Consider the following 24,822-nt stretch of genomic DNA (forward strand, 5'->3'; position numbering starts at 1 on the left):
CCGCCCTCTCCCGCTGGGCGGTACCGTGCATGGCACCATGTATAGTTGCTTCTATTTTTATTTAGCTTTGTGAACATCTGTCTTCCCGACTAGGATGTAAGTCCTCCTAGGGCAAGATCGTATGTCACTTAGTTCTTCGTATTTCCCAGTGTCCAGGGCAGTGTTATGTGTTCCAGAGGCACGCAATCAATATCTGTTGAATGAGGTCCAAGAAGAAAGTAAAGGGCAGGGAAGCATTTGAGTCACTAGTTATCAGTTGCCTCAGGACTGGGGAGGGAGGCTGATCTCCTGCTTCTCCATCTTCTGAGGACTCTGCCTGTTGTGACATTGGGCCTGAGGGAGCAATTGATTGTGACTCTTGTGTCATGAAGCCTCACAAGCCTGAAGCTTCAGGATTTGGAATTTGAACTGCCCCAGGGCCTGTAGCAGCCTGACCCACATTCCATCTGGCTCTCCAGAATTACTGATGCACCCACCCCCTCTCTCCTAGAGCAGGTGAAAAAGAAAAAGAAAGAAAGACAAGAAAGAAGGAAAGGAAAAAAGCAAATGGGCTATGGGGTAAATAGCTTAGACCAAATTATTCACCTGTACACAAGTTCAGCCGATGGGCCCAGCCATAAGCCATGTTACCTTCTAAAACTAAAGGAAACCACTTCCCTTCACATTTTCCACATATATATATTTTTTCCATATATATATCCCACAGAACCCCTCAAACCTTAATATACCCCAAACTAAACCCATCTTCATTTTCTCAGATCTCTCCAAACTGCACCTGCTCCTCTATTCCCTCTGTAAGTAAACATAACGTGATGTTCCCAGTCAGTAAGTCTCAGGAGAATCCTTGACTCTTTCCTTTCTCTCGCTTTCTACATCTATCCATTTATCCATCTATTAACATTTACTGAGCACCTACTGTTTGCCAGGCCCGTTTTAGTTGTTTGGGATACTTTAGAGGAAAAAAAAAAAAAAAAAGATAAAAATTCCTACCCTGGAGAGGTACACCTAGCAGGGGGAGAGCAATTTTAAAATAAACATAATAATTGAGTAAATTATGTAGTATGTTAGAAGTTGTATGTGTTTCCTATTGCTGTGGTAACAAATTACCACCAAGTGGCTTAAAACAACACAAACTTACACAATCTTAGTTCTGGAGGTCAGAAGTCCTAAAATCAAGGTGTTGGCAGGCTGATTTCCCTCCGGATGTTCTGGAAGAGAATCCATTTCCTTGCCTTTTCCACTCTCTAGAGGCCACTTCTCTCCTTGGCTAGTGGTCCCCATCCTCCATCTTCAAAACCAGCAGCCTAGCGTCCTCAAATCTCTCTCTCTGATCTTTGCTTCCATTCACATATCCTTACCCACTCTGACACCCTTGCCTCCCTCTTATTAAAAACTTTTGTGGTTTTTAATAAGAAGTCCTCCCACCTTCTACACTCTGCTGTGGACCTCTCACTAGGGTTAATAATCAATTTCTCCGATGAGAAATCACAAAATTTAAGATTGGAAGTACTCACCTTCACCAAGCCTCAATGTCTAAGTTCCTACAAACTTACCTTATTTCTCCACTGATAAGATAGGGAAGAAGGGCCATAAAAGATGAGTTTGGGATAACCATTTGGGCGCTACTTATGAGAAACAGCTGCCCTCACAGATTGGCTCAGGCATGGAGGGAGGAGGCTGGGTTTTAGGCACAGAATGTCATGGGAAGCGCCCTCAGGCTAGGCATTTAATCTCAGCCTGGCATCAAGAACTACAGAACCATGCTCTGTTTTAACATGAAGCTTCATAAAAAATGAACATTTAGATTACACTGTTGGAAGTTTTCCCACCTTATGACCTATGTATAATAATCTGTGTGGCGCTGGGGTGGCTCACAAAATGTATCTGGGAGAAGGTACCCCTAGTGACTTCCTGGTGCCTGGCACATGGCAGGGGCTCTACTCGTATCTGTGGACCCAATGAGTGATACAGAGAACAGCTTTTTTTTTTTTTTTAATAATTTATTATTTTTATTTATTTATTTCTTTTTGTCTGTGTTGGGTCTTCATTGCTGAACGTGGGCTTTCTCTGGTTGCTGCGAGCGGGGGCTACTCTTCGTTGCGGTGCGTGGGCTCCTCACCGCAGGGGCTTCTCTTGCTGCGGAGCACGGGCTCTAGGCGCGCGGGCTCAGTAGTTGTGGCCCATGGGCTCAGTAGTTGTGGCTCACGGGCTCTAGAGCGTAGGCTCAGTAGTTGTGGTGCACGGGCTTAGTTGCTCCATGGCATGTAGGATCTTCCCGGACCAGGGCTCGAACCCGTGCCCCGTGCATTGGCACGCGGATTCTTAACCACTGCGCCACCAGGGAAGCCCCGCAGAACAGCTATTGATCTCGTATCTCAGGCAGGGGCCTCCCAACTGGCCTCATTCTTTCACGTTCCGTCCTTCTTTCCCTCCAGTATCTCTAGTCCACCCTCTACATCCACACAGCAGGTCCCCTGGTTAAAAGCCTCCAGGGCTTTCCACTGTTTATAAGCCCAAACTCCTTAGCCTGATGTGGCCTGAGTCTCCCTCTCCAACTCCCTGCTTTCTCCAGGCCACGCCCTAGGTCTGTGGCTTTCTGAGCTGTTTGCCATTTGCTGAAAATGACATGGCTTTGTTTTGTTTTGTTTTTTTGGCCGTGCCATGCGGCATCTTAGTTCCCCCACCAGGGATTAAACCCGTGCCCCTGTAGTGGAAGCGCAGTCTTAACCACCGGACCACCAGGGAAGTCCCGACATGGTTTTTTATGTCTGAGAATCTTTGTAACTTTCACTGTGATTTCTTCTTTGTCCTGTGAATGGTTAGAAGTGTGCTGCATGATTTCTAAACTTTGGGAAATTTCTAGAGACCTATTATTGATTTCGAATTTAATTCCACTTTGTGAGAGAACACACCCTAAGTGAATTCAATCCTCTGCTATGTGTTGAGACACACTTGGTGGCCCGGCATGTGATCTATGTAGGTAAATACCCTATATGCACCTGAAAAGAACATGTGTTCTGCAGTTTGGGGGTGCGTGTTTTACATCTGTTGGTTAGATCGTTTGTTAGTTGTAGTCAAATTCTCTATTACCTTAATTATTTTTCATCTGCTTGTTCTCTGATTGTGGAGTTTTTTATTTTTCCTTTTAGCTCTTCAACATTTGCTTTCTAAATAGATAGATATCATGTTGGTTCTGTTTCTCCTCTGGAGAACCCTGACCAATACAGGGTCTGGACTGAGTAGAAAGACGCTTCTGCTCATTTTGCAAAGAATGTGTTTTTTTGCAGTTTGAAGTGAGACTTCTCTTGCTCAGTTCCAGGGGGTTTTTTTGTTTTGTTTTTTTAATGTTTCTCTATAAAAACAGGCTGATCCTTGAGGCTCCAAACCTGCTGGACATTTCCTGCAAAAACAAAGACAGCTCTGCTCAGTGCAAGGTGACATTTCCATATTCAACCCAATTTTAGTTTTCAAGTTATAAAAAAAAAAAAAAATCCTGTTGTTAACTGGACTGCAGTTTCAGCATGAATTATGGAAATATAATCTCCTCTCTTCCAAAAACTAGAAGAGAAAGCACAGGTTCAGCTTTGGCACGAAGAATTGTCCGAGAATGAGCAGAGAAGACAAAGAGTGGTGTGTTTAGAATGGCTCAGCCTTGTCCCCGGGGAATGAATTATTTGGAAGACAAGGTCAGTCTTTGCAACAAAGGAGAACATTTTAGGCAATGATTCAGAACTGTTGCTTCCATGTTGCACTACTCCGACATGAACTTTGGAAAAATATGAGACTTTTCCCTGTTCTCGTTCCCTGAACAGGCCCAAGCAAGCTGAGACTGAATGATCTTTAGTTCTAAAAATAATACCGACTTGGATCTCTAAGCTGATTCTCTCCGTAGGGCATCAGAAACCATGCTGGGGGCGAGGGCAAAATACTGGGCAGACAGAGCCGAGCGCGCTGGGAGTGACCCTTCCCAGCTTCAGCAAGGGCAGTGGTAGAGAGCAGCTGCCCTGCCGGCCGCTGGAAAGTCTGAAATGGAATCCAGCATAGAGTCTCAGTAGGACAGAACCTCTTCTGTCATGGGGTTTTCAGGAGCTCTTGGTGGAGGCCTTTGGGGGCGTTTCAGGGTATCACCAATACCCATACCTCGTTGAAGACTCTGATTCAAGGTGAGACCATAGTGCCTCCTAGTACCTTCTAGAGTCTGCCAAACAGAAGACATCTCCTCGCCCGTATCTCCAGATTTACAGCAGCACTGGCAAGGTGGGCTCACAGGGAAAGATATGGAAGGAGGAAAAAGGCCTGGGGGAGTCGGGGCTAAGAAGATAGAAGGTTAAACATTAAGGAGACAGGTTACAACAAATCATGGACCAAAATAATTCAGAAAGTTGTAACGTTCCTGGCTCAAGTGTCCTAAGTGTGTCAGGTTCAAGGGGATCCAGGCTCTCTAAAAGCTAAAACCCCCCACATGATGCAAATATCCAAAAATAGCTCTCGTCCATCCATAAACGGGAACATTATGTGGTCACTTAATGCCCCAGCTACACCAACTCACTGTCAACAGTGAGACGCTGCAGCGTGTGTAGATGAGAGTTATCTCGGGAGCCAGGCTCTCGGAGCCCACTCTTTTTAACAGCTGTGTGATTCCGAGCAGTTATGTCTCCCTTTGCCTCAGTTTTCTCCCCTGTAAAGTGGGGATAATAATAATTAGTGAGTTAATACATGTCAAACAGAACAAGGTCTGGCACGTATGAACTATTAGGTGAAGGGAGATGGGAAATGTTTATACATATTTATTAGGTCAGAGGCAACCAGGAAAACAAACCACGTTCTTTCTTTTTTTTTTTTTTGGCCGCGCCTAGCAGCTTGTGGGATCTTAGTTCCCTGACCAAGCATTGAACCCGCGCCCTCGGCAGCGAAAGCGCAGAGGCCTAACCACTGGACCGCCAGGGAATTCCCAACACATTCATTATTTTCACAAAGAATTTAATATAGAGAATTGGTTAAATGGGTATTGCAGGATAGAAGCGGCAGAAAGCCGACACTGGGAGACCACAGCAAGCAGCTACCCCACCCCCATGAATGGGGAACCAAGAGGACAGGTTGGGATTATGGGATCCTAGAAGCCTGGAGGAGGGGTCCCACGGAGCTGGGACTCGGATCTCCGGCGAGGAGGCACTGCCCAGCTGGTGCGGTACCTCTGAGAGGCACAGAGGCTGGTTCTGGGAGCGCAGGGACACTGGAGCCTGGAACCAGATGTCACCATTGCCAGGGTGGTGCTCGGGTGACCAAGGAACAGACAGACAGGAAGCAGCGGCCTTTTCTCCCCTTCCAGCCGTGCGGGCCCCACTAGCGCCCCTGGCGGCAGAGGCTGGAAGGGAGCGGCCGCATAGGAGAAACGGCGTTCGCAGCGTCCCAGCGGCATCACGGAGCTGCGTGTGGTCCCCACTCGAAGCACTGCCCCTCCTCTCCTTCCCCACAGCCTCAGGACAGCGGATTGGAGGAGGAAGAGGGAGGGTGGGGTGCTCAAGGCCAGAGGTTTAAAGGCAAGCCTGAATGACAGTGTGGCCACAAGAGGGAGAAAGCAGGGCAGGCTGGCATGTGGGTTTTAGCATTGGAGAAGGGGTGGTGGTCCGGCCGCGGCCACGAGAGCCGGGGCTGAGGTCAGACGCGGATGAAGATCATTCTAGGTCGGAGAGAGATTATGGCAGGCGTCCAACTCCCAGGACCTAATGTTTACGCGTTCTCAGAACTTGGAGCCAAGAAGATTGTGAGCGGGGAACAGAGACGTCAGGAGTGGGCTACAGCAGAGGGGCTGTTCAGAGTGGTGAGCCCAGTAGCAGAGGGTCAGAACAGGAAGCGCTTTGCAGGAGGAAGAGAGGTGTTCTGGAGGCCACCTGAGGAGCTGGTAGGACTACACCAGTGGGGGGGCAGGAGGCAGGGCTCTGTCGCCCATGAGGGGGCAGCTCTGGAGTCAGACAGACCTGGACTCAGTCCTGTTCTGCTGCTTCACCTGGGGGAGTCCGTCAGCCTGTACCTGCGTTTCTTCATCTGTGGAACGGTGATCACAATAATACCTGCCTGGGGGTGGTGGTGAGGACTAAATGAGATGCATGTGTGACAAGGTGGAGGGAGGTGCCTGGCAGGATCTTTCCTGCTTTCCAAGAATTGCCAGAGCCTACTGCCAAGAATAAAATGCACCCCACATTCTAAGTTCAGAGAACTACCAGCCGGGGGCTAGCTGGGAGATGCCATGCAGCACTGACTCTTTAAATCCTGTGTGTAATCCAGCATTTGGCTGGCCTTTGTCTGGTTCCTGGGAGGTCACCTCTAAATCCTTGGAATTTCCTGAGTGATAGGAGTGTCAATAATTCATGGTGGGCCCCTCCAACTGTATCTGATAGTTTAGGATAAACCATATGATGTTAGCTCAACCTCTGGGGAAGGAAGGGGAGCTGGAGATTGAGTTCAATCAATGGTCAGTGAATTAATCAATTGTGCCTACATAATGAAACCCCAATAAAAACTCTAGACGCCCAAGCTCGGTGAGCTTCCTTGGTTGGCAGTGCTCTGCCAACAGGGTAACGTGTCCCTGAGGACGCCAGAAGCTTCAAGTTTGGTACCACCCCGCTCCCCCCCCCTCCCCCGACCTCACCCTAGGTGTCTCTCCCTGTGGCTGGTTCAGATTTGCCTTCTTTTGCTATCATTAAACTGTAATAGCAAGTACAGCGCTTCCCTGAGTTCTGTGAGTCATTCTAGTGAATTATTGAACCTGAGGGGGTAGTGGGAACCCCCGAATTTGTAGCCAGCTGGTCAAAAGTGAGTGTAGCCAGGGGACCCCCAAACTTGCTGCTGGTGTCTGAGGGAGGACAGTCTTGTGGAGGACGGTGGTCTTAACCTGTGAAGTTTGGCCCAACTATGGGTAGTTGGTGTCATGGCGTCCTGCCTCAAGAAAAAGGGAGAGAGGAAGGGTGAGAGGCTGCTTCTTCATGAAGGCTTGACTGGCTTTTCTTGAAACCAGGTGGGAGTGAGGGGGGTTGGGGACACAGTGGAGTCACTGTAAAGTGTGTGGGACAGTAGAGAGGAACATCTTGTCTCCCACTTGGCTGTCCACTTGGCCGTGGGCTGGTGGATCTGCCCTGGGGCTCCTGAAGTTTGGACAGTGCCCAGAGGAGCTGGCATGGTGGGCAGTCAGCCAGGAGGCAAAGGACTGGATCCACCCATCCCCTCAGAAGATGGATGCAACCCCACAGCCCCAGAGTCGGATCCAGAGTATGGATGGAATTGCAGATTCTGGGATTTGGGATTGGGGAACCTCCTCAGAGCAATAAATATGGCATGAGGCCACCTCCAAAGGTCAGCAAGAATGTGTCACCAGGGGAGCCCCTTGGGAGAGAGTCTCTGCTGGCAGGCCTGTGGGGCGCCCACTTGTCCACACCAAGTCTAAGGAGCACTGGTTCTCGACCAGGGCAAGGTTGCTCCCAGGGGACATTGGCAATGACTGGAGACATTTTTGGTTGCACAACTTGGGAAGTACTACTGGCATCTAGTGGGCGGAGGCCAGGGATATTGCTAAACAATGCACAGGACAAGTCCCCACAACAGAGGATAATCCAGCCCCCAGTGTCAATAGTGCTGAGGATGAGAAACCCTGCTCTAGAGAATGAGTTGGGTCAGCAGTAAAGACCCAGGGCACAGGACAGCCGCGTCACCGCCCCCAACTAGTCACCACAGGAAACACATCTGTTTTCCATTTCTCTCCCCTCTGCCTCAACCTCATGAAGTAAGCACCGAGGAGTGGGCAGCTTGTGAGAGATAGGCCTCGTCCCTGCTTCAGTGCTGGAGCCTGTGCTTGAGATAAGTTTGACTTTCTTTCTTTCTTTTTTTTTTTTTTTTTTGGCCATGCCCACGGCTTGTGGGACCAGGTAATCAAACCCGGGGCCCCTGTAGTGAAAGTGCTGGGTCCTAACCACTGGACCACCAGGGAATTCCCAAGTTTGAGTTCCTAAATGGACAAGTCTTAAACTCCCAAGTGGGGCTGCCTTAATAACAAAAAAAAAGTGACTGGAACAGTGGAATCAGATTGAGGTGCCTTAATGGGGAGTCTTTCACCCAGTGACAAAGAGGGTTTGGACAGAGCACAGCTGGCGGTAGTTACTGGAAACAAACAAACAATCAACCTTTTCTTAATGGGCACTTCAACAAGACAAGTCTTCCTAATGAAACGGGCTAAGTACATGCATTGCTCAGCCCAGTGTCTGGCACAAAATAAGAGCATGATGAATGTCAGCACTTGTATTAAGAAGGAAGTGGAAAATCAGCAGCTTCTGGGGGTAGAGAGAAGGCTTAAGGATGAATGCCACCGTCAGGCAGGGTAGCTGGTTTCAGTTAAAGCAAGGAGACCCAAGGAAGCTGGGGCGTTGATCAACATGGCGCTGGGGTTCCTGAAAATATATTTGAAGGAATCTTGTTCTTAAGCTACAAACTAGTTTCCTTAAGGGTGAGGCAGTTCCCTAAATTTGTCCCAATTCTCAGTTCCTGAGGTAAGTAACTGAGAGTCCCTAAATATGGCCTCCATCAATCCCTCCTCCCCGACCAAGGGGGAAGGACCCTGGTTCCATTCCCTGGAATCTGGGCTGGCCTTAGTGACTTGCTTGAGCTGTAGAATGTGGCACAAGTGATGGCCTGGGACTTCCAAAACCAGGGCATGAGAAGCCACACAGCTTCCGCTGGGTGTCTTGGAATGACGCTCTTGAGACATTCCCTCTGGGAACCTAGCTGCCATGTCACATGGAGAGTCCACACAGGCGCTCTGGCCGACAGCCCCAGCTGAACCAGCTGACAGCCTGCCTCAGTGGTCCCACGGGAGGGACCCATCTCAGATGTTCAGCCCATTGACATTGTAATCACATGAGTCCCCAAGTGAGAACCACCTGGCTGAACCCAATCAACCCACAACGGACCCAATAAGTTATTGCTTCAAGCCACTACATCTTAGGGTGATTTCTCACTCGGAAACAGATAATTGGAACACTTCCCTAGGGAGTCAAGTACTTGAAAGGTTTCTGAGGAAACATATGGTGCTTTCTTGGATGAAAAATTAATTGTCTTTCTAGTGATTGTCCAAGAAGGGTTTGCACAAGTGGGATATCCGGGCTGGTGGAAAGATACAGGTCAAACACCATGCCAAGCCCAAGTTCTAGCCTAGGCACGGTACCAACTCACAAGCTGGGTAACCCTTGACATGAAAGCATTCCAGCTCCCCCCCACCCCGTCCTCCCCCACCTGCCCATTTCTTCCTCCTGTCACTCCTTTCCCATTCTTCCGTAAATTTTAAACCACTATTCCAAACAACCACCATAGAAACACAGTCAGGATCTTAGAAATCTGACCTATATCATGAAGGTACAGTGTGATGAGGTGGAGGGAGCAGGAACTTCCAAGGCTGACCCCCAGTGTGAGAGTCCTCATGGTGGGAAGGTAACTTCATCTTCCTTTCGGGGAAAGTAGAATCCCCCCGGTAATTAAATACCAATTCGATATTAAGAAAGAGCATTTTCAAAATTGTATTACTGTTCAACAGGGAAATAAGATTTAATTGAGTTTTTTTTAATTCACAAGAGCATCTGCTTTGACACACCTAGTGGGAGTGACTGTAATAACTGCAGAGCCTCCCCTCCCCCCATTTTCCTGGAGCCTGGGTGGCAGCCAGCTTTGTCACTATTCCCACATTCCCAAGCCAGTGTCTGGGAGGATGTGGGGAGAGGCTGTAATAGTATGTGTCATTTCTGTACTATGCCTGACTCATTTCCAGACGTGAAATAGTCAGTGGGACGATGACAATTCATGATGCTCCTGAATAAGAAAGTTTTTCGTGGCAGTTACAGAATCTCTGGGAGGCCTTTGAGTTTGCCTGCCTGCTTGGAAAACAGGCTTCAGATCCTCCTTTTATGCTAAGTCAGTAGTTCCCACATTTGTCTGCATATTTATTTATTTATCTATTTTTAATTTTTAAATTTTTTGGCCTCGCTGCACAGCATGTGGGATCCTAGTTCCCCGACCAGGGATCAAACCTGCGTTCCCTGCATTGGAAGCACAGAGTCTTAACTGCTGGACTGCCAGGGAAGTCCTGTCTGCATATTAGAATCACTTCAGAGCTTTGAAAAACTCTGAAGCTCGGGCCACACTCCAGACCAGTTAAATCATAATCTCTGGGGGTGGGACCCAGGTATCTGTAGTACTGAAGCTCCACCAGGGGGTTCCGATGTGCTGACTAGTCTGGGAGCTGAGGTGCCAAATGACCCAGAAAGGAGATGGGTCCATCAGCAGATCCCGTGGCTATTGCCAGCTGCCTCCTGCTTTCCTTTAGGAATATCCCGAGGCCAAACCCACTTAGAGCCCTCAGCCCTTACCACGTCTGAGCCATTTGGAAGAGCCTTCACAAATAAAAAAGGCTGGATTTAAAATTTTTCCATCTCTAATGTATTTTCACTTTGTTTAAATTTTAAGTATTTTTTCCCAAATATAAAAATACACTGGGGCTTCCCTGGTGGCGCAGTGGTTGAGAGTCTGCCTGCCAATGCAGGGGACACGGGTTCGAGCCCTGGTCTGGGAAGATCCCACATGCCGCGGAGCAACTAGGCCCGTGAGCCACAACTACTGAGCCTGCGCGTCTGGAGCTTGTGCTCCGCAACAAGAGAGGCCGCGACAGTGAGAGGCCCGCGCACCGCGATGAAGAGTGGCCCCCGCTTGCCGCAACTAGAGAAAGCCCTGGCACAGAAACGAAGACCCAACACAGCCATAAATAAATAAATAAAAATAAATAAATTTTTTAAAAAAGTCTTTTTAAAAAAAAAAAAAATACACTGCGTGAGTGGTTATCTTGTGCGGGGCGGCGAATGGCTGGGAGGGAGCACCAGGGGTTTCTAGGATGTGCTCTTCTATTAATGCAGGTGTATTGGTGCATAAATTCATAGTTTATGATCTGTGTGCTTTCCTGTATATATTTATACTTCAATAAAAACTCCACACAGCAAAGTGCTTCAGTTATATATACACACACACACACACACACACACACACATTCTTAAAAAAAAACAAACCTCACACATATTGCATGACTATGGGGGGAAATACAGAGAAATGAAAAGAAAATAACAGTGACCAAAGATCGGCATTTAGGGCCTCCACAAGGTGACACTACTTTTGAGACAAGATAAGTCCCTCCAAATAATGCCACCAAAGCACTGGCGGCCACCCCTCACCCCTGAAAGAAGAGGGAAGGACCTCTGAATGGTTCCATGAGGCTGACATTACTGGACTCCGAATAATTTAGTGACAAGGAGAAAGATTCTCTCTTTGATCTAATCGGGCTCATCTGAGCCCTCTTCTGACTAGGTCTCAAACCCTGGGCTTCTGTGTCCTGTTTTGCAGAATCCAGTTCTAGCAAGAATCCTGCTAAGTCAGTTTAGCCAGAATCCCCCATCCTCCATGTCTGGTCACCTTCAATATCTGTTGAGGTTCCCCATCCTCCACCACCCTGGGGTGATGTCTGAGCCCCCTGGCCTGCCTTCAGCAAGTTCAGGTGGGTTGGTTTAGCAAAAATCTCCCCTTTCCCCTGATGTTTCCTCTTAGTAATCTTCCATCCACTGACCCCAATCTGCTCCCTGGCTATACATTCCCACCTTTCCTTATATTCACAGTTGAGCCCAATCTCTACTCCCTCCCCAACCGCTGCAAGACCCCAGGTAGTGGTCCCTGCCCCCCATCAAGATGGTCCTGAAGAAAGTCCTCCTTACCCTTCTTTAACAAATGCCTGGAATAAATATTTAACACCACCCAAATCAGAATTTCAACTGCATCCTTAGAAATGGACTTTTTGTGCATCACAAAAGAATGATCCTGAAAGGGTCATGGCTGGTTCAAGTCCCTCATTTAAAAAAAATAAAATAAAATTTGGGAATTCCCTGGAGGTCCAATGGTTAGGACTCTGCACTTTTATTGCCGAGGGCGCAGGTTCAATTCCTGGTCAGGGAACTAAGATCCCACAAGCCAAGGCATGGCCAAAAAAAAAAAAAAAAAAAAAAAAAACCAGTAAAAAAATAAATAAATAAAATAGATGTACATTAAAAAAAAATTCGGATGAATGCACATAACATAAAATAAACAAGTCAGTGGCATTTAGCACATTCACAATGTTGTGCAACCATGACCTCTAACTAGTTCCAAAACAAAACCAATAATAAAACTATCACCCTAAAATAAAATCACCCAAGATAAAACCCATATCCATTAAGCAGTGTCTCCCCATACCCCTGGCAACCACCAATCTGCTTTCTGTCTTTATGGATTTACCTATTCTGGACGTTTCATTTAAATGGAATCACACAATATGTGGCCTTTTGTATATGGCTTCTGTCACTTCTTTCACATAATGTTCATGTGGTTCATGCACACGGTAGCATAGATCAGGACTTCATGCCTTTTTACGGCCAGATACTATTCCTGAGTATGGATGTGCCACATTTCTTTTACCCATTCATCTGCTGATGGACACTTGGATTGTTTCTACATTTCCGTTATTGTGAATAGAGCTGCTATGAACATTCGTGCACAAGTTTTTGTGTGGACGCATGTTCTCAGTTCTCTTGGGTAAGTACCCAGGAGTGAAATTGCTGGGTCATGCAGTAACTCTATGTTTAACTTTTTGAGGAACCTTGCATCTCTCCTTTTTTTGGGGGGGGGGGCCCGCCACGTGGCATGCGGAATCTTAGTTCCCCAACCAGGGATGGAACCCGCACCCACTGCAGTGGAAGCTCGGAGCCTTAACCACTGGATTGCCAGGGAAGTCCCAAGTCTCTCCTTTCTAAAAGATATTTTTCAGGAATTCCCTGACGGTTCAGTGCTTAGGACTCCACGCTTTCACTGCCGAGGGCTCGGGATCCCACAAGCCGTGTGGCTCAGCCAAAAAGAAAAAAAAAGATATTTTTCTTGGGGGTAGACAGGAGGTTCAGTTAGGAATTTGGAATTAACAGATACACACCACTACATATAAAATAGAAAAACAAGGACCTACTGTATAGCACAGGGAACTATATTCAATATCTTGTAATAACCTATAATGGAAAAGAATCTGAAAAAAGAATATATGTATATGTATAACTGAATCACTTTGCTATACACCTGAAACTGATCCAACATTGTAAATCAACTATACTTCAATAAAAAAAAAAATTTTAAGATATTTTTCTCAAGGGCCGGTGGGTACTCCAGATTTGTTTTCCACATCTCTTAGGACCATTTCTTCATGGGCGACCTGCTAGTCTTTGTTAAGTACACACAATATCCAAGTCTTGGTTTAGAATTAGAATTAGGCTTCTGCTATTCCACTCAGGGTCCTCAGCATTTCAGAAATGCCTGAGACCTCAGAGACCTGGCCTTCAGTGTCCTGGGGTTTGCTTGTCTCCGGGCTGCCACTCAGCCTCTCCCCAGCCTGTGTGGCTCCTGCACCACTAATGGCTGCAAATCGGGATAACAGAGCCACCCCTGAGGACTCAACACACCTCTCCCCTTAGGATAACACTTACCCCTGCCAAGAGATGAAGGCGGCAGATCCGATTCCACGCTAACCATATTTTGCAGTTAGACTGTCTTCCCTCCTTAAGTGCTCAAAGTTCTCAGTCTGAGAACCAAGTGGTCACAGATACTTGTCACATGGCAACTGGAACTTCAGCTTAAAATGATAGGATCCTTGTGCTTGTTTGCAAATACCAAGTTCTGATGCTATGGATTTTTCTAGGTCACGCCGAGTCAGGAAGATGGATGTGTCCTCCTAACTCTGCATCAGAGCCGTCAGTCTGTCCCTCCCTCTCGGGACCCATCAGCCTGCTGCGTGGAGCCAGGAGGAGGTGGGGTGTTGGACTGTGTCCTTCCTGGGCTCTGCATCACTGCAGCAGCCACGTGGCACCCAGATGGGGCTCCCTCCCCTGGATCCGCCAGAGGGATGCAGTTGGGAGAGCAGCCCACAAGCATTTCTCTCGAGGACTTCTGTGTACAGAACCGCACCGACTGCAGCTCTAGGAAGGAGACAGCAAGAGAAAAGAAAGGATATGTTCTTCAGCCCCCACCTATAAGCTCCTCACCGCTCAGGAGCGTTCTCCAAGCCCATTCCATCTTTTGTTTGTTTTTTAAAAAAAATTTCACTCCTTAGTCTGTAAGCTTTGACAGGTAATCACTAGGTTCCCCATTCTGTTTTGAAACAGGGAGTTTCAGAGGAGGCTGCTAGGATCATCTGATGGTGCCTTGAAGGAGAAATGACATCTCAACTCATTTTCAAGATGCTGGTCACGTTGCTGTGGTCAGCGCTTTCGGGCAATGAGCAAAAAGAACAACGAGCCGCTTTTGGAAATGGTTCTCCTGTCGGATCAGCACAGCATCACTCCCTTGGCTGCACAAAGCCTTGGGGGCACACGTGCGGAATGAGGTTACGGTGTCCCTTGCCCTGGGCCCCTCTCCTCGACCCCTGTCCAGCCCATCCTGTATACTCACTACTTAAACTACCAAGGTTGTGTCTGGAAAGAATCGAAGGGTTTGACCTTCAGGAGGCCAGCCTCCAGGAAAGGGGAATTTCTATTCTCAGGATGTGGGTAATGAGCATCGGGCAGGCAAGCCCACTCCAGGCTCCCTCTCTTTTGCAGCTTGGCAAAGAAGCGCGCTGGCCCCTCTTCTGCCTCCAACAAATTGGCTTCTGCGGAGCAGGCCTGAGTGGCTGCACCGTTTGGATAAAAGACGAGAGAGGGACGCATCCCCAGGTGGCCACCAGGGGCCAGCAGGGCACCTCGAAAGGGCGTTCCCAGGGCACAGTGAGCATCTCCGGAGGGGGTGAGCTAGGACTTCACCTTGGCTCGGAGGAAGGGATCCATCCGCAGGTACCAGGAAACCACCCTAGACCATTAGCGCAAACGCACTGTGTCCAGCCCGCTGTCTGTTTGCTTTGGGAACAACCCAAGGACATAGCTTAGCTTCAGAGAGATGTGAAAGTGGAAAACATTGCACAACAAAAAGCCCCCGGAAAACTGTGACACACCCATCCCCTCGGCCTGGACGCCAGGCTACTACCAGATAAAAGCGGCTCAGCTCTCCTGCTGCCCCACCGACCAACCGTAGAGGGGCCGGGTCCCTCTTCCCGCTTCCCAGAAGTTCTCCTTTTGGGAATCACCCAAAGCACCCAAAGCAGTTTGACACATGGCTGATGGCTTCTCTTCCCTTAAATGAGAAGGTTCACCAGTTACACAGTGTCTCCGAACCAGCATAAGCCAGTATAAATAAGTGATTACAAAGCACAGTTGGGTGGGGTGAGGACTGGCCGTGGCCTCAGAAGGGGATCATCTCTCCCCTCACAAGTATCCAGGATGGGGGATTGGGCGCTGGAGACCAGGCCAGAGCCCATGCTGGGCCCAGACCAGAGCTGATGTCAGCGGGAGGCTGTGGAAGGTTCCTAGCCACGGTTCTCCACGTGGCTGGCCTGGTCCAGCCTTACCACAGAGGACAGAAGTAGCTGGACTGTCAGGTCACATGACAGGAGCTGAGCGGACCGCACATTTTGTGTAATACCCAGCAGGCTGTGCCCTGTGGTAAGCCCTTCCTGCCAGGCTGGAAATGGATGGGCTGGTCTGCTCCCCACCCCTTCCTCAGGTGAAAAGTCGTTTGCACACCTATAATTACTATATTTAGTGAAGATGTCAATTTCTCTCTCTTGGGTAATTTTTTTTTCCCCTCCTGGGTAATTAAAATAAAATGGAAACCAGCTTTCTTTGCAGGGGCCTCTGCCAGATGAGTCAAAGACCAAAAAGTCTACAGAATCAGGTGTCGATGACCTCAGCAAGAGTATTTTCGGTCCCACCACGACAAATGCTTATTTGGGGGAAACTAAGTTCCTGGTTTGTGTTCAGTTGGTAGCACTGGGGAGGTGAGGAATGCTAGAACGAAGGTTCTGTAGCCAAGTAAGGACACGGTTCCCAGACTTTTCCTACCCAACTGTGGTTAGCAAAATAACAGCCCCCCAAAGACGGCTGCGTCATAATCCTTGGGACCCATGAATATGTTACCTTATATGGCAAAAGGGATTTTTGCAGATGCTATTAAGTTAAGGCTCTTGAATGAGGAGAGTATCCTAGTTTAGCCAGGTGGGGCCAATGTCATCACAGACAGGAGACCCTGCAAGAGGGAGGGAGAAAGGTCAAAGTCAGAGATGTGACAGCAGAAGCAAAAGTCAGACGGACTGACCTGAAGATGCTATACTGCCACCTTTGGAGGTGAAGGAAGGGGTCCTGAACCAAGGAATGCAGGTCTCTAGAAGCTAGAACAGGAAGACAGCACAGCCCTGTCAATCCGTTTTAAACTTCTGACCTTCAGTACTGCAGGATAATAAATTGGTACAGCAATAGGAACCCAGTACACTAACACAAAACTCAGCTTTGTTCTTCCGAGGACTGGGGGAATAAACGCATCTGCTCAGGATGCCAGAGATGCCATAAGCCAAGTTGTGAGGTAAGATCTGAAAGCCAAGGTAGCCGGGGCAGTGTGCAAGCCTGGGCAAAGCCACCCGGCAGCCAGCGCAGATATAAACGATTCCTCCCAACAGCGGAGGCGGGCAGGTCCAGCTCCCAGACACCTTTCCTGCGACACCCACACGAGTGTGCACTGTTGCCCTCTTTGGGGACACCTAGTATTGTTAGATTTTTTAGTTTAAAACGGATACCTCCATTCACACTAGAGTCCTAATAACTTATTGGTTTTCCCTCCCAGAGTAATTTGCTTTCGAAAAAGAACATGCCCAACAGAAGAGAATGCAGAGCCTAAAAGAACAAATCTCAGCCAGATCTTTCACAAGGGAAGAGGGCCATGTGACGAGGAAGGCAGAGTCTGGGTGATGCATGTACAGGTCAAGGAACACCAAAGTTTGCCAGCCAGCCACCAGAAGCTAGGAGAGCAGCCTGGAACAGACCCCCCCCTCACAGCCCTCAAAAGGAACCGACCCTACCAACATCTTAATCTTGGATTTCTTGAGAACAGTGACGCAGTAAATTTCTGTTAAGCCACCCAGTTTGTGGTACCTTGTTACGATGATCCCAGGAAACTAATACAAATGCCTTCAGATGCCGGGCAAGCAGCTGAAATGAATGAAGTGGGTGAGGCTCGCAGGCTTCCACGGGGAGGGCTGTGCCCGCGAATTTCCCTGAAAGGGATGTGTCCCTCTCAGCAGGCCTGCACGTGAGGTTGTGTGGCAGGCAGAGCCCCGAGGCCCAGAAGAGACTTTGGTTCCCAGCCCTGGCGAGGACACCCGTGAGGAGAAGTAGGCCACGCAAGAGGTAGAGTTGGGCTCACTCCACCACACCCAGAGTGGCCGAACCAACGCAGAGACAGAAACTCGGAACATTCCCTGCAAGCAGCCAAGAATCTTGTGTGACCAGTCTGCTCTCCTGGATGTCCATGTGGACATCCACGTGGCATGCTCTTCCACGCCCAGCCAGCCACCCTCAATGCCTGGCACGGTCACCAGGAGCTCAGAATGGAAAACCACGTCTGGGGCTGCCCCAGAACACAAGTCTTAAAAACAGTTTGCAGGACATCGCTGCAAACTGCGGTCCAGTGGTTAAGACTCCACGCTTCCAATGCAGGGGACAGGGGTTCGATCCCTGGTCGGGGGACTAAGATCCCACATGCCGCGCGGTGCGGCTAAAACAACAACAACCAAAACCAACCAAACAAAAAAAAACAACAACTACACAGTTTGCAGGGCTGGATACCTCCCTTCCCCTGCCCTTGCAGCCTCCGAGGCAGAAAGGACTTGAGGTCAAGGGAGGCCTCGAGGTCCTCCAGTTCAACTTGGGAGCTGAAAACCTCAGGAATAGGTGAGATGGCAGGAAGCCTCTCCCAATAAAAGCAAGTCATTTGCCATCTGGCGGCCTTGGCTCCAAGTTTCCAGAGAGCCGGGCCAGGCGCAGTGAATGCCTGCTTTCTTTCTTTGAAGAAGAAAAAAAAGGGGGTTCTCAGGTGTGTCCACCTGGGAAGGCTGCCCTCAAGGAGGAAGGAGGGTGGCTGGGGGAGATGGAAAGGCAGTCTCTTTCACCTGGGAGACAGGTGTTACCTGCGGGTTGGCAATCAGCACAGATCAAGCCTGACTCCAGCGGCCCGTGGCCACAGCAGCTAGTTGCTTAATCAGAACCTGGATAATGAAGCCTGGAGAGGGCTTCGGGTTGCTTCCTCTTTCCCAGGGAGACCGAGCAGCTGGGTTACGGGGGCAGCTCTGTGGCAAGCAACCCACCCGGCCGACAGATACTCAGATATCAGCTAGAAGCCTGGGGTCAGCTGGGCCTCTCAGCCTGGGGTTTGGGACCTGTGTTTGCTTCTCAGCTCTGTCGGGAACTGGTTCAGTGGCTTAGCCTAGACCCTTCACCTCTCAGGGTTTCAGTTCCCCGTCATCAAAAGGGGCAAAGCATCTTGCTCTTGCTCAATCCTGTCTCTTGGGCCAGGGATGCTGATGAGTGTTTCTGGAGATGAAATAAAGCTCTTTAGAGAGGGGCTGCAGGGTGGTGTGGGCCTGGAGGGAGGCAGCCTGGAGGGGGGAGGTGACGGACAAGAATGAGGAGGGCAGAGCAGGGACCGTGGGGGTGGGGGCGGGGGCGAGGCCGCTGGGAGGACAGAGGAGCCATTGTGCGGACTGGAACCGGGGCCAGAGGGCTCGGCCCTTCACCTCCCTCCCACTGGGCCCCCGGAGGCCGGATAATGAACCCAGCAGGCCGCTCCGCCTCCCTCGTCGCTTGGTTTCCAGTCAACCCCGCCCCCGTCCGGCCCCACGACCCCAGGGGCTCCAGCCCGGGGCGCTGGGAGGCGGAGGGACCCAGTGGCAGGTGGGCTTTCTCCCTCCGGACTCGTGCACAGGCAGGTCTTCCTTTCCCGAGGGCCTCAGTTTCCCACCAGACTCCAAGGTTTAAGGCAGCGGCTCTTCAGGACTGATGGACGTGCCCTCCCGAGCCGGGGAGAAGGGGGAGGCTGCCCTGGCGGTCTCCGCAGCACCCTCTCTCCAAGACTGAGATCTCGGGGAGCACCCCGCCCGCGTCCCGCGTCTTCTAGGCGCCAAAGCCCTGACTTTGACCGGAGTCCTGGCAGGAGGAGAAGGCAGGCGAAGGGGGAGGAGAGGGATCGAGCCCCGGCTCCCGCAAGGAGCCCCCTCCTCCCGCAGGCGCTTGAGTCCCCGCGTCGCGTGACCGCGGCACTGCGGCTGCAGCGCCGCGCTCCCCTCCTGGCGCCGGATTCCTGGGGGTTGCGGGTGGGGGCCTGTAGGTTCAAGATCAGACCTCGGCGGACACCCGCCGCGTCCCTGAGAGAGGGTGATGCCGCCCCGCCCCCGCTTCCTCTCCCGGTTCCTAGTTTCGCATAGTTTCTCGACCCTTGAAAGCGTCGCTGAGTCACCTTCCCGGAACACGCTCGGGACGCTCAGGACCCAGCCAGGGCTGCCCGGGGGCCACGCAGGGCGGAGCTGGCCACCACCCGGACGCGTGCCAGGCCAACGCGTCCAAGCCTGCGCCTCCCCTCTACGTGGGGACACTTGGGCCCCGCCCTCCCCACCCCCCCCAGGTGTTGGGAAACGGGGCCGGGCCGCCTGGGAGGAGATGCGGCGGAGGCGCGCCCGAGTTACCGGGGCCGCAGAGACCTGCCTCTTCTCGACTTAAGAGACGATGGGAAGAGAGAGGTGTGAGCGGGTGTCGGTGGGGGCAGGTGTGGGCGCGTGAGCACTTTGCAGCCCGGGCCTGTACCACTTCAGCCCCCTACAGCGGTTTGTTTTTCCCTAACTTTGGCCCTACCTGGTCAGGTCGCCAAGTCCGCCTTGGTAACTTCCTCCTCTGGGTCGCCGCAAACAACCCCCCAGGGAGTTTACTCGAGTTGGTCGCGGACACGGTCAGGTCAGACACTTACTTGCCGGTGATATGTTTATCACACGAGCACCGATACACGAGTCCCGGGTCCGTTTGCGTCTTCCCGCTGAGCCAGTGGGGGTGGCGGAGGACACGCCCCCGACGCTTGGCTGCCCAGTGCGGAGCGGGACCCCTAGGCCTGTTTACACCGCCAAGCTCCTCTCAGGCGCGGGAGGGGCCTGAATCGCCCGCTGCGGAGCAGCTCTTCTGGCCCAGGCGAGCCTCGATGTTGTCCTCTGCGAAGAGGATCCAACGTTTGAGGTTCCTGACAAGGCTCCCTCCTCTGGACCGCATCCCCCCGCGCCGGTCGCCCGCCCTCCCCGGCACCGCTCGCCTGGCTGCCTCAGGCTCGGTGGCTGCGCTGCAGAGCTGCTTGGTCGGGAGGCTAAAAATAACTCTCTCGGGGAGAGCTGGAGCGGCCGGAGAGACGCCCCGGCACGGAGCGGGGGGCACCCGGCGGGGTCTGAGCCTCGAAATCCGCGTGGGATGGGGCGGGGCGCGCGAAGCGGGCGCTGCTTGCCCGGAGGCGGCAGCGGGGCCAGTTCTGGGGCGGAAGGTCGCAGCGTCCGGGGACAGCCGAGGGTCTGCCCGGAGCCCTGAGCCACGCGCGCCCGGAGTCCCACCCGGGGGCCGCTCCGACCTTGGGCGCCGAGGCGAAATCGCGTGGGGCCCGCGCCTCGGCCTGCGGTGCGCGTTCACCCTCGCGCGCCCGGGACGCTGCGCTCGCGGCGCGCCGCTCGTGGCCGGGCCTGGGGCTCCGCGCCTCGCCAACGGCCTCCACCTCTCCTGCCGGGCCGCGGCGCCGCCTTCCGCCGGTCGCCTACTCCCAGCGTCCCGGGACCCAGCCAAAGGGCTGCGCGTGGCCGAGCCGTGGGCGCTGACCGTGCGGGGGTCGGCGCGGTGAGGCCGGGGACGGGCGGGCTCCAGCTGTGCCGGGCGCGGGTTCCTCCCCCGCAAACGCGGGGAGCGCGGGGCGTGGCCAGGCCGGGCGGCGAGGCACAGGTCCCTCCCCGAAGTTGAGACAAAAGTTTGAGGCCGGAGACAGCGAGGCCGTGGAGTCAGCGCTTGCCCGGCGCTCCAGTTGTCCCTCAGATGCGAGGCTGAGCCCGGGACGAGCTGCGTTCAGCCCTAGGCCACTGTGGGGAACGGAGGTGGCGCTTCCCCAGCAAAGCGGACCGACTGGGTAGGGCTGGCTGGCCGCCCGCCCTGTCCTCTCGCCGTGCGTGGCTCCTGGGCGGTCGGGGGCAACTGCCGTGCACCGCATGGCCTCCGCGCCCACTCGGCTCCGGCCGAGGGAGGCGGCGGCTGGCGGCCGGGCTCCGGCTCAGCTCTTGCGCGACTCCGGCGCTGCTCCCACGAGCGCTGCGCGCGGCGCCGCAGAGCCTGTTCCTAGAGGCGCGCGCGGCGACTCCGGCCGCTCCGGAGCTCAGGGTAGAGGACACGGCGACCCCGCTGTTTCGGGGCGGGGATCGCTCGCCCCGAACTTCGCGCCCTGCGATGTTCACTCACGTTCTGGGATTTTCACGCAACTGGACTCCCCTCCCCCTGGCAGCGCCCAGGGGGTGAGGACCTGATCCCCCGGAGAGAGCCACGGGGCTCTGACTCATCGTCGGGCCGGAACCCGAGGCCCCAGGAAAGAAAGCCCCTCAGGAAGAGACCCTTTGCCTCTGGGGGTGGGAGCTCAGTTCTAGGACGGGAGCGCCCTTGCTGGCACTGGACCTCGGCTCTCTGGACCTCTCGGAAAACTAGGCGATGCCGGAGGCGCGTGGTCCCAGGACCTAGCAGGGCGCCCCCCACCTCAGGGGGCCGCTGCGGACTCCACCAGCGCTGTCTCCTCTCCCTCAGATCCGGCAACCGCAGGGAATGACGCGGGTGCCCCTACAGCCCCGGCTCCGGGCGGGGAGGGCGAGACCCACAGCCGGCACCAAGACGCCCGCCTGGGCAGCACCGATAAGGAGCTGAAGGCAGGAGCCGCCGCCGCGGACAGCGCCCCGAGAGCGCCGGGGACCCCCTGGCAGCGGGGGCCACGGGTCGCGGTTATGGATGCAGGTTTGTGGGGGCCTGGCGGGGAAGAAGGCCTGTAGGGGGTTCCCTTCTCTCCCTCGCGAGGAAGGTTGGCCCGAGTCGGCTGAACAAAAGAGAGGCTGTGGACGCCCGAGAGAAGCACTTTTCCCGACGAGACCAGAAGCGGGCCGAGCCTGAGCCAAGCCAAGCTGGCCGGGTGAGGAGCGCGGTCCCGCCGCTGGAGCTCCCCACTGGAGGCCGCTGCCTCTGGTCAGACTGTTGGATCAGTTAGCTACCCGTGGGTTTCAGGCACCGCGTTTCCACCCCAGTGCCCTTGCTGTGGTCGTCAGCCCCCTAGTGGCCGGTTCGGGTTTGTCTTTACAGCGGGCGGCTCCCGGAACCCGCTCCCAAGGCCCTGCCGAGTGCTGGTGCTGTTAAATCCGCGCGGGGGCAAGGGCAAAGCCCTGCAGCTCTTCCGGAGCCACGTGCAGCCCCTGCTGGCCCAGGCCGATGTCTCCTTCACGCTGACGCTCACTGGTGAGTGTCTCCCCGCGGGGGTGCAGGGAGCATCCCCAGCCAGGGACCCACCCCCGCCCCCCAACCCCCACCCCAGCCCCCGCCGTGATAGCCGCGCCGCTCTCTCCGCAGAGCGGCGGAACCACGCCCGGGAGCTGGTGCGGGCGGAGGACCTGAGACGCTGGGACGCGCTGGTGGTCATGTCTGGAGACGGGTTGATGCATGAGGTGAGGCCCGCACCGGGAGGCTGGGCCTGGGTCGCGGGGGTGGGGTGCTTCCCAGGCTGAGGCCACCTGTGCTCCAACAGGTGGTGAACGGGCTCATGGAGCGGCCTGACTGGGAGACCGCCATCCAGAAGCCCCTGTGCAGCCTCCCAGCTGGCTCTGGCAATGCACTGGCCGCTTCTGTGAACCATTATGCCGGGTGAGAGCCCAGGGCCAGAGTGGGCCTCAGTTTCCCCTCAGTGCCGCCCTACTGCCAGGCTTTCTTTCATAAGTTACCATGCGCAGGGGTAACTTCCCTGCCCTCTTCTCTGGAGCCTCGGCCCCTCTGTTCTGGGGCCCTCTCCGTGACTCCAGCTGCTGCCTCCACCTGCTCCATCTGTCACTCCTGCCAACTCCCTAGGGACTCAGTGTCACTTCGCCCGCCCCAACTCCCCAGGAGGAGGAAGGGGCGGACGTGTGAGGGCTCCTGCCCTCCCCATCTGACTTCTCCCCCTGCAGCTACGAGCAGGTGACTAATGAAGACCTCCTGACCAACTGCACACGGCTGCTGTGCCGCCGGCTGCTGGCGCCCATGGATCTGCTGTCCCTGCAAACGGCCTCCGGGCAGCGCCTCTTCTCCGTGCTCAGCCTGGCTTGGGGTTTCATCGCTGACGTGGATCTGGAGAGTGAGAAGTTTCGGCGCCTGGGTGAGATGCGCTTCACTCTGGGCACCTTCCTGCGTCTGGCGGCCCTCCGCACCTACCAGGGCTCCCTGGCCTACCTCCCTGTAGAAACGGTGGTCTCCAAGATGCCCCCCTGCCCCGCTCGGGACCAGCAGGCCCAGCAGGGCCCTGTGGACGCCCACCTGGTGCCCCTGGAGGAGGCAGTGCCCTCTCACTGGACAGTGGTGCCGGAGCAGGACTTCGTGCTGGTGCTGGCACTGCTGCACTCACACCTGGGCAGCGAGATGTTTGCTGCACCCATGGGCCGCTGTGCGGCCGGCGCTATGCATCTGTTCTACGTGCGGGCAGGTGTGTCGCGGGCCACACTGCTGCGCCTCTTCCTGGCCATGGAGAAAGGCAGGCACATGGCGTGTGACTGTCCCCACTTGGTGTATGTGCCCGTGGTTGCTTTCCGCCTGGAACCCAAGGACAGGAAGGGTGTGTTTGCTGTGGATGGGGAACTGATGATCAGCGAGGCTGTGCAGGGCCAGGTGCACCCAAACTACTTCTGGATGGTCAGTGGCTGCAGGGAGTCCCCACCCTCCCTGGAGCCACAGGCCTCACCCAGCCGGAGGCCACCTCCAGCGGAGCACTTATGACTCCGCGGGCCTTGCCGTGCCTTAGTCTACTTGGTTTCCTCTGAGCTTAGGCCCCTGCCCCCCCCCCCCCAAAGACTGGAGGGACTGTCCACAGCTCACATGGCGGGTCGGGAGGAGGAGGAAGGCTCCTGGAGAAGGCTGGGAAGGACGGCTCTGCCCACCAAAGGCCAGGATGAGGTGCTGGGCTAGGAGCATGGAAGCCACCATGTTTTGTTTTGGGAGCCCCACCTCTTGAATCAAATCCAAATAAAGCAACATTCCCAGCCTACTGGTCTTATCCTAGGGGTTGGGGAGAGTGGGGTCTTGCTTCTTCCAGGGCTCTAGAATTTAACATGATGCCCAATGGTCCCTCCTGGATGGGGCAATGCACGGTACTGGCCCCTGGGAAGTCATTTTGGTGGTGGGCACGGGATCAGAGCTGGTCCCGGCTGCTTTTGTAGGGGTGGGGCCCTGCCCCAGTGATGATTATGCCACATCTGGCCTGGAGCCAACTGCCTGTTCGCACAAGCGGGAAGACTGAGGTTCAGAGCGAGTATGTCTTACCTAGGGCCACACGGCCAGCGAGTCTCAGCAGAAAGAGAAAATGTCTCTCTCCGAGTTAGGCGCCCTGGGGAAACCTGGCAAGGAGCAACGGAAGTCAGAATGGCAGGCAGCTGTGCCCTTTTTACGAGGAGTCCGTCATCCCTCCAGGGAGGAATCTAGGTCTCCCTCAGCCTCCCCTGCCCTCCTCCAGCCCATCCTTGTGGGGGAGTGGTGGGCAGGGGTTAAAAGGAAGCAGCAGGGAGGGGCAGATGCCATCCGGTCAAAG

The 24,822-nt window shown here is 53.6% G+C and overlaps 1 protein-coding gene, 1 long non-coding RNA gene and 1 other non-coding gene across 9 annotated transcripts; 2 read left to right on the plus strand and 1 right to left on the minus strand.

Moving 5' to 3' along the window:
• Nucleotides 1–1,998: 1,998 nt before the first annotated feature.
• LOC137755117 (uncharacterized) lies at nt 1,999–21,607 on the minus strand. Of its 4 annotated transcripts, none has more exons than XR_011071966.1 (4): nt 19,860–19,965; nt 16,101–16,209; nt 13,581–14,069; nt 1,999–3,400 (listed from the first exon to the last, which is right to left on the minus strand). It is a non-coding gene; the product is annotated as an uncharacterized lncRNA (long non-coding RNA). The 4 variants fall into 4 exon arrangements; XR_011071967.1 differs by lacking the exon at nt 19,860–19,965 and adding an exon at nt 17,109–19,415; XR_011071969.1 differs by lacking the exons at nt 16,101–16,209; nt 19,860–19,965 and adding an exon at nt 19,972–21,607 and having other exon boundaries at nt 2,000–3,400.
• TRNAK-UUU (transfer RNA lysine (anticodon UUU)) lies at nt 11,958–12,030 on the plus strand. The gene has a single exon. It is a non-coding gene; the product is annotated as a tRNA-Lys (tRNA).
• Nucleotides 18,884–24,282, plus strand: SPHK1 (sphingosine kinase 1). 4 transcript variants are annotated; one of them, XM_068531111.1, is made up of 6 exons: nt 18,884–18,905; nt 21,816–22,019; nt 22,359–22,511; nt 22,623–22,717; nt 22,798–22,913; nt 23,213–24,282. In XM_068531111.1, exons 2-6 carry the CDS (start codon nt 22,010–22,012, stop codon nt 24,012–24,014), a joined length of 1,176 nt encoding a protein of 391 aa, XP_068387212.1. In that variant the 5' UTR covers nt 18,884–18,905; nt 21,816–22,009; the 3' UTR covers nt 24,015–24,282. The 4 variants fall into 4 exon arrangements, with proteins under 4 accessions (XP_068387212.1, XP_068387211.1, XP_068387210.1 ...); XM_068531110.1 differs by lacking the exon at nt 18,884–18,905 and adding an exon at nt 19,643–19,747; XM_068531109.1 differs by lacking the exon at nt 18,884–18,905 and adding an exon at nt 20,091–20,431.
• Nucleotides 24,283–24,822: the final 540 nt, after the last annotated feature.

Source organism: Eschrichtius robustus, chromosome 20 (genome assembly GCF_028021215.1).
Source record: "Eschrichtius robustus isolate mEscRob2 chromosome 20, mEscRob2.pri, whole genome shotgun sequence".
NCBI lineage: Eukaryota > Metazoa > Chordata > Mammalia > Artiodactyla > Eschrichtiidae > Eschrichtius > Eschrichtius robustus.

What these genes read in the sequence shown, in the direction of transcription:
- SPHK1 (XM_068531109.1), top strand. Translation starts at nt 20,197, where the DNA reads ATGTTGTCCTCTGCGAAGAGGATCCAACGTTTGAGGTTCCTGACAAGG. An exon ending in CTTCACGCTGACGCTCACTG is followed by an intron (nt 22,512 to 22,622) that starts GTGAGTGTCTCC and finishes CTCTCTCCGCAG; the next exon opens with AGCGGCGGAACCACGCCCGG. An exon ending in GAGACGGGTTGATGCATGAG is followed by an intron (nt 22,718 to 22,797) that starts GTGAGGCCCGCA and finishes GTGCTCCAACAG; the next exon opens with GTGGTGAACGGGCTCATGGA.